Source organism: Petromyzon marinus, chromosome 3 (genome assembly GCF_048934315.1).
Source record: "Petromyzon marinus isolate PM22_M1 ecotype Great Lakes invasive population chromosome 3, UKy_Petmar_22M1.pri1.0, whole genome shotgun sequence".
In the NCBI taxonomy this organism is placed as follows: domain Eukaryota; kingdom Metazoa; phylum Chordata; class Hyperoartia; order Petromyzontiformes; family Petromyzontidae; genus Petromyzon; species Petromyzon marinus.
Window position 1 is genome coordinate 22,927,129 of NC_133669.1, and position 12,407 is coordinate 22,939,535.

Genomic DNA, 12,407 nt, shown 5'->3' on the forward strand with positions numbered 1-12,407 from the left:
AAAACAAACTTAAAAAAAAACACGCTTTAATTAAATGTACCCTACTAGTAATGGAAGAACTCCACGACTCCAGGAAGTGGCCCCGAAACTTGCCATAAAGTTAAGGGAGACCGTGGTGATTTACAGCCAACGTCAGTGGACAATTAGACACAAGCCGAAATATAAGATAGGAAAAATGTTTAAAAATATGTTTATTTTATTTTTAATGATGTAATATAGTATTGTCATCAGTATGACATGAGTATACCACGTTTGCAGTCGATACCACATTGGGAAGTGGGTTAAAATTGAGTTACAAGATTTGATACTACAAAACAGACAGCGTGAGTTAAATAAAAGCGCGTAAGACAATTAGACCCAACATAACATATACAAAATGTTTAAAAATATCTATGTTTATATTTTAATGATAAAATATAGTATTTTCCACATTGGGAAATGGGTTAAAATTGAGTTACAAGATTTTATGATACAACACCAGCCGAGATGATGGATTCGCTAATAGAATCCATCCCGAATATCTACACACACACACCACGTACACGCAAGACAAATACTCCGTTCTTATAACCTTAACAAATTATTGTTTAGCGAGTAAGCAACCTATGAAAGGCCGTCACGGTCAGCACCACGCCCGGCCGCCTTTGTCTTCCCTCGTGGCGATGTGAACCACGCACCGCACGGGGTGGGGGTAATCATTTCAGGCTGAGTCGACCTCGGGGAGGCCCGGGACCGTTTCAAATAATCGTCACCCGTGGTGGCAACGTGAGCGGGATTCGAATAAATTATATGGGTTAGGTCTGTATACAGTACGTGTTTGTGTACAGCACGTGTTTGTGTACAGCACGTGTTTGTTTACAGCACGTGTTTGTTTATAGCACGTGTTTGTGCACAGCATGTGTTTGTATACAGCACGTGTTTGTGCACAGCACGTGTTTGTTTACAGCACGTGTTTGTGTACAGAACGTGTTTGTGCACAGCACGTGTTTGTGTAAGGCACGTGTTTGTGTACAGCACGTGCTTGTGCACAGCACGTGTTTGTGTACAGCACGTGTTTGTGCACAGCACGTGTTTGTGTACAGCACGTGTTTGTGCACAGCACGTGTTTGTATACAGTATGTTTGTGCACAGCACGTCTTTGTGCACAGCACGTGTTTGTGCACAGCACGTGTTTGTATACAGTACGTTTGTGTACAGTACGTGTTTGTGTACAGCACGTGCTTGTGCACAGCACGTGTTTGTGTACAGTACGTTTGTGTACAGCACGTGTTTGTGTACAGTACGTGTTTGTGTATGCAGACCTCACCATAACATCATCGATTCAAGAGATGTGTAAGACAGATCTAACGAATAATTATCGCTCACAATCGCTTCGCCAATCTACTGACGGATTAAAGGACCATCGATGCCTTCGCGTTGCAGCTCTTGCGGGTCACGTACGTAGCAGGTACTACATACTAGTACTGTAAATATATGTGATAGTTAAATATTCGTAAGCGTGCACGGTCATGTACATTAAACGCAAACTCGCTAACGTAAAACAGATGTCACCGTGGGCGTGTAGCTGCTTAAGTTATTGCGTTTCGGAGTTAAAAGCGTCCGCCGTGTAAATCTTATAATAACAACAATACTACTAATACTACTACTACTAACAAGCGGTTGATTTTGCTTTCAAACGAATCGCAGCGATCTATCGCGATTGTTATTAACACCTCCAAAAACGCCACTCCCGCTGCCTACATATGCAACATGATATATACACGTATACATTAATGTACACGTAAAGACTCACGTAAACGTAAGGACTCACGCACACACGTAAAGACATACACACACACACATGCATACACGTACTGTACATAAAAGACACAGATCCCCCGTGTAGCCTTCACAGACTGTAGGGGCAAGTGCTGTTAGCGAGCAGCACCTGTGAAGGCCGCCTTTGTCTCCCCCAGTGGCGATGTTTACTACACACCGCACCAGGTACTCGTTTCAGGCTGAGTCGACCTAGAGGAGGCCCGAGACCGGTTCAGAGAATCGTCACTGGTATCGACTGTGAAGGGGAATCGAACTCGGGTGGCCGGTTGCGTAGCGCTAACCACGACACTACCGCTCCACACACAAACGTATTCATCATACACACATACTTACACATATACATACTTACACATATACATACATATACAGTACTTACACATATAGATACATATACAGTACTTACACATACTTATACATACACATACAGTACTTACACATATACATACTCACACATATACATACTTACACATATACATACTCACACATACATACACATACTTGCACATATACATACATACTTACACAGACTTATACATATACTTACACATATATACATACACATACTTACACATATACATACACAGACTTACACATATACATACTTGCACATATAAATACACAGACTTACACATATACATACACACATACTTACACATATATAAATACTTACGCATATACATACATATACAGTACTTGCACATATACATGCACATACTCCCACATACACATATACTCACACATACACACATAAATACACACATACTTATACATATACATACATATACAGTACTTACATACTTACACATATACTCACACATACCTTCACATATACATACACACATACTTACACATATACATACATATACAGTACTTACACACATACTTACACATATACATACACATACTTACGCATATACATACACATACATACACACATACTTACACATACAGTACTTACACACATACATACACATATTTACACATATACTCACACATACATATACATACACATATACAGTACTTACACACATACATACACATATACTCATACATACTTACATACTCACACATACACACATACTTACACATACTCACACATATACGTGTAGCCTTAACAGACTGTTGGGGCAAGTTTGCTGTTAGCGAACAGCACCTACGCACGAGGGGGTGGGTGGCCAACACCACGCCCGACCGCCTTTGTCTCCCCCAGTGCCGATGTTTACACATCGCACCAGGGTACCGTAACATTGTAATTAAGGGCCGAATCGACCTAGGGAAGGCCCACAACCGGTTCAAGTATTCACCACCACTTGTTGTTGCGAAGCAGAGCGCGCTAACCATTGCGCCACCGCTCCCACCCCACACGTTCGTAAATACACGCAGCGATTGTACTACAAACAGCTTCGAACTAAATACATTACAAACACACCCGTACAAATATGTAACATGCATGTAAACGTATATATATGGACATGTACTCGTACAGTGTTGCGAATATCTCTCTAGTTGGACTACTTTGCTCCACTAACGCGTGAAGATTTACATTCAAAATGTGTTATTTTGTAAGTACGTAAGTTGAACTTCTTTCGCACCGTACGTAGCCAACCGTGCTATAATCGTAGGTGCGGGGAAAGAGCAACACACAAACAGTTGTACGATGTGAACTTCCATTACAACCACTATCTTACGTACACTTTTTATAATTGAGTAAGGCGTTATTATACGTATAAATCTGTACAAGGTATAAGCGGCACACTGCCTTCTACAGCCAACGTAGCAGTGACCTGTTGAGTTCGATTCCTGCCCCCCACCACCACCACGTACCAGAATGGGGAAGTATGGTCAAACAACCCATCCACCACTAAGTCAGTGTGGCGAGGCCTCCATACAGCAGTGGATTGTCAGAAATGTTGTATAGAACATGACTGTGTAACGGGGAGTGTTGGCGAGGCGGTTGTCGTATTGCAATGGACTCGTCACCCAGGCCTGCACTTAGGTCCGCTCAGCCTAAAATGAGGTATATCTGGTGCGACGTGTCAGTATAGGAAGTTGGAGGGGGCGGCGGCGGTGGTGGTGAGAGAGAGAGAAGGGTGGGAAGATAAAGACGGCCGGGCTTGCGATGTTCTGGCCATACTACCCGTTTGCGTAAAAAAATATAACAAATATAAGGAACTGAGTTTGTAAGTGGTGAGAAGTGTGCAAGAGAAGTGACCGCTAACACTCATCACATTTTCCATGAACGCTGCCTTTAAAACAGTATATACTAAAACACCCCCCCCCCCAAAAACAAATATTCGTCAATAACTACTGCTTTGAAAAGGATTGTTTTTTTAATCTAACCTATAACAGACGTTCCGTTCAACGGACCTTCTTCGGAGCACAGAGAAATGGAGAGAGATAATTGTGAACACAATTACTTACATATTTACAGCAGGAGGACGTAGGGGGGGCCCTGTTAAATAAATGACAAGCTACTTTGTCGAGGTGTCATTCGTGTCCAGGTCGTTTTTGAACAATAAGTTAACACCTCTCAGTGGGCTTTGATCCGGCAGGACGGGGATAGTTTATTTTTTTATTTGTTTGCGTGATTTCTTTTGCCTTTCTGGCACTTTGCACTACTGTCATCTTGTTGTACTGCTTGTCGAAGACGTTCTTACCCGACCCTGCTGGAAAAAAAAACCTCTGAAAAAAGCGAGCTTCACGGCTCATCGGATTCCATCTGATTCCTCCAGTATCAATACATATTCTGATTTAAAGCCCCCTTTTGGACAAGCCACTGATTCTGTGACCGGCACGTGCCAATAATTGGCCCTATTCGTTTTCCTGCGCCCGTTGAAATTTGAACGGCTCAAGAAAGCATTCAAACCACCACGTTGCACGGGTTGAGCGTCTTCGTGCCGGGAGGGCATTTATTAACTGGCTCGCTGTCAGCACGAAGGGCCTCCCCACGTCTACGAGGCGTGTACTGACTTAACCAGCGGGTTAACACCGGCGATGTTGGACGACCACGACGTCGTGCAGGGGTGTAGCAGCGCGGGCTTGCGCACCGACCCACGGCACCATGATCCAGCCGGCAATCTCGGTTCGATTTGGGGGGCTGGGCCATGGCTAACATCAGCGGTGAGTTGACCAACCGCGCACCGGACCGGCGATGGTGAAGTATGGTTAAACAACCCTCCAAACCCCCCACCATTCCCACCGCCTCCAAACCCCCCACCACCGAACATATATATGTCAAGCGGTGGATTAACGGAGGGCCTCTTAAGTGGTTCGAAAATGGGAATGTAAATGGGGGGGGGGGGGGGATGTTGGCATCGCGTGTGAAAGGATGATTAACAACCGTGGCTCTCAAGTCTTTCGCGAGATGCCCTTAAATCAGCAGCGCATGTTAAGAAAGGTGACGAATGAAACTCCTGTGAACGAATGGACACGTTCTGAAGAGGTCTCATTCATGTCGCGCAGTCGTGTGCCAGCTAGGCGAGTGGTAATGTCATTTTGGCGTCGAAGTATGATCGATTTTCCATGAGCTGCGCGACCGGCTGGTAAAATGGGACGTGTGGATACACACAGGGAAAGGTGCAGAGGGGAGAGAGGTTGCGCAATTGCCCACTGCATTGCTTATTTACATAAAGTAGGCACGCTACGTGAAGCTACGTTGTTATTTTTAAGTTACATGCAGCACCCCTTGGCCCGTCATACTCTTTGTCAACTGCTCGATATCGCGACGAGAACCTACAATACGGCAGGCACATCTCCTCTGCAAGACTGCGCTATGAGCAGCCTCTCTCGACCGCTACTCTACCCACAGCTCCATCTCTAGCCCCAAAACAGGCACACCTCCTCTGCCGCTCGACTCACACCTCCTCTGTCACTCTACGCACACAATCTTCTGCTGCTCGACTCAGAAGAGAGAGCCCAGCTAGAGAAACTTCCAAGTTCCCCAATAATTTCTCAAATCTACCCCCTCTTTGAACTCTCTTCCCCGACCCCTCCCCACTCACCTCCCGAGCCCCTGAGAGCAACATTCTCAACAGTAGACATGGAACGTTTGGCCAACGTTCGTCCAACGGTTTCCACCACGTGCCAATGTCGACCCAACGTTGGCATTGTTAACTGCGTCCTTGCAACATTGGCAGGTGAATCCTTTTCACCCCATTCAAGTTGGACATCTGAACACGTGTGAAAATTAGTTTTATAGCTCAGCGGATTCCTCCAAGATAAATGAATATTCTGATTTTGAAATTCCCCTCTCTGTCCCTGAACTCCATCCACATGGCAGCCCCCTGTTACTCTGCTATATTTGTCCCTCAGGTCTTCACCTCCGCCATACACTGCTCCTGTTTTCAGACGCCACGGTGACGAGATGTTAACTACTTTGCCCGGTATACAGGAGGTCGTGGGTTCGATCTCGACGCTGACAATGCCTGTTGTATATTTGGAGTTTGCATGTTTTTCTCCCCCTGGTCGCGTGCATTTTTCTCCGGGTCCTCCGATCTTTCCCTCCACATTTATAAACACCTGTTTCAGAGTATTTGGTTCCCATAAATGTACACGTGATAAGCCACTTCGTTGAGCTACCATTTGTGCCCAGGTCGCTTCTGAAAAAGAGCTACTGAGCTCAGTGGGCCTTACCTGGTAAAATACAAATATTTTATTGTTTTTATAGTCTATAGTTTTTGTCCGATCGCCCATCACTCTCTGCAGGTGCCATGCTTCATACAGTAGTTGAAGTACATTCAATCCACGATTGACTGGGTGCATCACTACGATACACGGGTGCCGAGCGGCGGGTCATTGCATATCAGAACCATGAGAGATGGCGACGGCTTGGGTAAGCCTTGATGGAATGTGGCTCGGAACTGTTGGGCCATCGTTGGTCCAACTTTCCATGTTTACTGGGAAGGCTGTTGCTGCAGATGATGATGATCCTGCTCCTGCTACAGATGTGTTATGATGATTCTGCTGCTGCTGATAATCCTGTGGCCGCTGATAATCCTGCTTCTGCTGCAGAAGAGGATAATCCTGTTGCTGCTACTGATGATAATCCTGCTGCTGCTACTGTTGATGATGATCCTACTGCTGCTACTGATAATAATGATCCTGCTCCGGCTACTGATGATGATCCCGTTGATGCTACTCATGACGATATCCTGCTGCTGATTATGATAATCCTACTGCTGCTACTGATGATAATGATCCTACTGCTGCTACTGATGATGATCCTGTTGCTTCTATTACTGATGCTGACGACGCTGCGCCCGATCTGCCCTTCGTAGGAAGCGCTGTCCGTCGTGAGTGACGACCAAGCCCTCTTCGTCGATTCGCCCGCGTTCGTGTCCTCGGCGCTCCAGGGCACGGCGGGCGCGCCCGTGGGTGGCTCCTCTTCGCTCCTCAAGGGAGAGATGACCGCCTCGGCTCCTGGTGAATTCACGCAGGGTGGCCGGCTGAGCCCTCTTCCCCAGACGGAGTGGTTGGCGCAGGGCGGGCGCGTGAGCGTCAAGCGGGAGTACGAGCACATCAACGGCAGCAGGTGACTGACAAGGTTCGGTGTCCCGTCGTCGTTGTTGTTGTTGATTTGTTTTGTTGTCAATCGCGGGTTGCCGAGCACGGGGGCACGCACGGCCAAGTAATGTGCAGCACCGTTAAAGTTGCGATAGATAAGCCTTAGCGCGTTTCTAGAATTTATTAAGCAAGATTATTATTATTATTACTACTACTGTGCAGTATAGGAACTTAGGGAAAGAGACGATGGGGACGGACATCCAAATTCAGAGTGGTGCGAGAGTGGGGTGCTGGTTTGATTTGCAGTGTGGTGAGTGTGTAAGTGGGTGAGTGAGTGATTGAGTAAGTGGGTTAGTGAGTGGGTGGGCGAGTGAATGAGTTGGTGAGCGAGTTAGTGTGTGAGTATGTTAGTGAGAAGGTGGGTGGGTGAGTAAGTGAGTGAGTAAGTGGGTGAGTGACTGGTTGTGCTGGTGTGACCTGCGGTGTGGTGAGTGTGTGAGTGGCTGAGTGAGTGGGTGAGTCAGTGGGTGGTGAAGTGAGTGAGTGGATGATTGAGTGAGTGTGCGAGTGTGCGAGCGGGTGAGTGAATGTGCTGTTGTAACCTGCAGCGTGGTCATTGAAAACAGCGTGGCTGACGCTGTGTCTGGTAGACCAAGTCCTCGATGTGGGTGCCAGAGTCTCTGAGTGATGTTCATGGGAACAGCAACTGTGCTAGCAGTAGCAGCGATGGAAGAGTCATAGGGAGGTGGCTAATCGACGGTGAGCGATTTGTGTGTTTTCTTCAAAAGGGGATTTCATCTGAATCAGAATATGTATTTACACTGGATGAATCCGATGAGCTATGAAGCTCTTTTTCACAGATGTCCTGTGGGGGTGGGTAAGAACGTTATGACAAACAGTACAACAACATGATGTTAGTGGAAAGTACAATAAAGGTTAACATCACCTAAATAAAACTAAACCCTCCCCATCACACCAGGCAAAGCCCACTGAGGTATTAGTTTATTTTTCAGAAACGACCTGGCCACAAATGATAGCTCAACAAAGTGGACCATCATTTGGATATTTATAGCGCCAAAATAATCTAAATAATCTCAATGCATGCTTCTAATTGTGGAGGGAAAATGGCATGATGGCCACGATAACTCTGGGTGCAGATGAACCAATACTACCTAGCCTGCAGTGCACAGTTGGACATTGTGAAAAAGAGCTTCACAGCTCAGCAGATTCCTTCAGGGTACATACAAATTCTGATTCTGTGTATTTTTGTCGTTGTTGCTATGAGGGCCTTACCGATGATTTTATAACTGGGTAAATGCATCAAAGGGTTGGGCCAAACCTTGGAGACACAAACCAGAGTAAAACAATGAATGACTAGTTGCAACTCCGCTTTAGGCTACGCACAGCTGCGTGCAGATCGAGTCCCGGTCCCAGGTTCAGGCGCTAAAGTCAGACAAATGCAGGAAACGGGAACGCGGTGTTGACATTTTGCTTTGAGGCCAGACAATGCGATTTGCTCGGAGCGGGGTTTTTTTTTTGCACTGCTGTTATTGTGCGTGCGCGCGCGTACCAGCCTGAGTGCGTAAACACGGCCTGGGATTGCTCACGATCACTCTCGTGACGAGGGGGGGGGGGCGGTGAAGGCGCTAAACACAATGGTCTGAATTGGAACGCGCTACGTATGTCACTCGGTGCTGGGGTGAAAGTGGGAGATTGTGAGCTTTTCGTATGCGCGTTCAAGCAACAACAGAAAGAGTTAATGTTTACATTCGCAACGTGATTCGGTAATGTACGACCGGGATGTGCTGGGTGTTCAAAAGGGGTATTGTCCATTATCATTATTTACAGTCCCTTTGTCAGTCCGGTAGAATGAAAGGCCAGGCATGGGTCGTCTGACCATACTTCACCAAGCTGATCATTGTTTGTTACGTCAAAAGGTTTTCCAGGACAGTTTCAGATATCCCTTTACAATGATCGTGGCCGTGGCCGGGAATCTAACTCAGGCAGCCGGGTTCACAGCGCAATGTGCTAACCACTGCACCTCCACTCCACCCAAAATCTATCATTAAAGGTTCATAATTAGACAGCGGAATGAGCCAGGTGGATAACAATTCTACGCACGCATTTGGTAGTGCGATTATCCGTCCATATGGAAAAACACCACCAGTGTTTCCTGAACAAGTGCATTGTGGTCCTCTTGTCTTAGGCGACCATTGAAATATATTTGAGCAAATGTGACCGACTGACTGCGGCAACGTTGATTCAAACTGTGGACTAGTTTTGCCCTCATTGTGACTCATCAGCACGGCGCAGTCACCATTGTCCACAGTTGCCTATCACTGCACCACTGCTGATGTCAGCTGGTCGAATGCGCTCAAATTTGTTCTGACGGTGACCACAATGCACCTCTTCAGGAAAAGCCGATCGTGTTTTTCTTTCTGCTTGCATAACGAGGCCATGCCCTCTCAATGCGTGTGTCGCTCTAAATGCGCGGCTCTCTGGGCTATTGCTCCCTGACGATGGGGGCTTTCTCATCGTTTACAGACGCGAATATTTTATCGGCTTGTCATCCTTGCATGCCGCCACGCATCCTCTGCGGTGTCGAGATTTGGAAGAGTCCCAGCCGTTGGCCAACGTCTCGGCTGTGACCAATTCGAATTATTTTGTTCCGTATGACAGAAGATCCACTCAAGCGTTTTCAGTGTAACGAATTACATCGACCTACCTACCTCTCTGTCTGTCTGGTGCCATTCTCCTGACTGAGGGTTGATGTCCAGGATGGACGTTGTTCACCTTAAATACGTGAGGTATATGCTGACAACATTTCCAACGGTGCGGTTAAAGAATGCCGCCTTGTGATTCTCTCATCATGAACGATACCTTCGAGAGCACCCCTCCAATTCGTAAGGGCAACAGCATCGATGCAGTATCGCGTGTTGACTTCTTTTTGCGCATTTAAGCACGCGCGTATGTCTGATTGGTGTCGTTGGCACGCGCGGACAATTTGTCAGGCACGCAAGAGAGGCGCCTGACTTTGCCTCGTCGCTCGTATTATTGTCTCCGGGTTGTACGTAACGTGCGTGCATGTTGAACTTATTTAGGCACTGTAACGTGGCCAACCGTGCCAATCAGAGGTGCGGGGGGAAGGACAACACTAAAACTAAACACCAAAAGCAGTTCTAAAGAGATGAGTTTTTAATCTAGGTGATTTAAAAGTGTACACTTCCCAGTGGCTTCCTAATATCGGAAGGAAGAGGGTTGAAGCGCATCTGAAAGCGCGAGATGCGGTGGCCGCCTCTGTTCTATGGTTAGCCGAACGCCGCTGCGAGGACTCCTTGGCGTTATGCGTACGGCCAACTTTGTCCATCCATCGCTGGATGAGTGCCACCCCACGCCATGCGGGTTGTGCGTTGGGGGGGGGGGTTATTTTACCATACTTAACCACGCTGGTCTGTGCAGGTTGGTAAAGGCGAGGAAGTGTAGATGTTGGAGCGGACAAAAAAACAATGGATTTTTCAGCACCCTCCGCTGCCCGCAACGTGGCCTCCCATGCAGCCTATTGCCACGCACGGTGGTCACCCATCCGAGCGTTATCCAGGCTCAAACCTGCTGAGCTTATTAAAACTATTTTTAAAAAATTACCAGCTAACACCCGCCACCAAGAGCTCCTGCATACCAGTCGAGGTAGTTAACATCTCGCCACCGTGGCGCCCTATGAGGTGGACCTGACAAGATTGGTTACATTCAAGGTGGCTTGGTCACTAAGGTGGCACAGTCTATATAATAATAAATAAGTGAACGCAATCGGCGTGTTCCTGTTCCGATAGCGGCGTGCGTGTGCCAATGTTCGTCGTTTTTTTTTTTTACACTTCTGTCGAGAAACTGTGTGCGAATACAGTGTGCGACTTCTGCTTTTCTCAAACCAACCCACCGTACGTCGAGTCGGCTCGGTTGAATTCTGCTTTCTCGGGCCAGATGAGGGGTTGAACAAAAAAAAAATCCCCACCCCTTTTTTGAACGTGGTGGACGGTGACAAACGTATTGCGGGCGCTAACCCCACCATTTGGCTTTACTGAGCCGTCGGTGGAAATTTCACATTCTCATGACGAGGCCCAGAGTAACTTTACTCGGAGGGCCCAATGTTTGATTTGCCAAACAAATAAAAAAAACTAGTGCTTATTTTAGTGACCCGCACTAGATGATGGGTTGAGTTGACCCCCAATTAGGATTTGAACTGTTTTTCAATTTGGAGTTGTGCACTCAGATTGACACTTATTCAATGAATGCATATTATTGATGATGATTATCATATTATTATACTTATCTGTGAAAGCCTCACTAAGCCTCAAGACTCGTTTGCAGAAGCATTGTATCTTGCAATGTTTGACCAATGCCCTTGCATTGCATGCTTTAGGAGGGGTAAGAAACAAGAGTACGCAGAGAAATCCCACCACACATACACGGGGGATAACATTCAGCGGTCAACACGGATGGGTTCACAAACCCCACTCCCCTCCATCCCCACCCCCTTGTTGTACTGCCATCCTTCAGCTGCTCTCACAGCCCAGCGAGTTTCACAAATCTCTGTGTGATCCACCAGTCCTGCTCGATGTTCTCGCACGGCCCCCTCTTTGCCAATCTACTGCTGGATGAGGGCCACGGGACTTATTTCATCATCCTTCGCCATGCTGGTCACAGTGTGGGCTGATGATGGTGGGGAGCAGAAACGTTGGAGCGTAGTACAGTACAACAGTAGTTTTTGCCCAATTCCCTTTGCTGGTATTGTAGACCCACAGCAGCCCGTAACACCCACGTTATGCATGGCGGTCACCCAACCAAGGCCTATCCAGGCTCAAGCCTGCTTAGCTCCTGGAAAGATTTGTTATTCTTGTGAGCACAAGGCACTCAATTGCTATCCGAATAAAACATGTATTTAATAATGATAAGCAACGTCATTTTGCTCTCGTGACCATACTGTCCCATGTGCACACTCTCTCTGACTCTCTGTCGTGTCACTCTCTAACTCTCTCTCTCTCTCTCACTCTCTTTCATTCTATCACTCTCTTTCACTCGCTCTCTCTCACTCA

The 12,407-nt window shown here is 46.9% G+C and overlaps 1 protein-coding gene across 8 annotated transcripts in view; it reads left to right on the plus strand.

Annotated features, from left to right (window-relative positions):
• The window catches only part of LOC116957411 (Friend leukemia integration 1 transcription factor-like), a 53,768-nt gene that overhangs the window by 12,999 nt on the left and 28,362 nt on the right, over positions 1-12,407 (plus strand). For 5 of the 8 annotated variants that reach the window (XM_076052975.1, XM_076052990.1, XM_076052982.1 and 2 more), the window contains exon 2: positions 7,095-7,348. In XM_076052975.1, the coding sequence (XP_075909090.1) occupies positions 7,095-7,348 (254 nt within the window). Of the gene's footprint in view, positions 1-1,145; positions 4,939-7,094; positions 7,349-12,407 lie in introns of those variants that run through there. The other 3 variants (XM_076052958.1, XM_076052964.1, XM_076052970.1) reach the window with 3 other exon arrangements.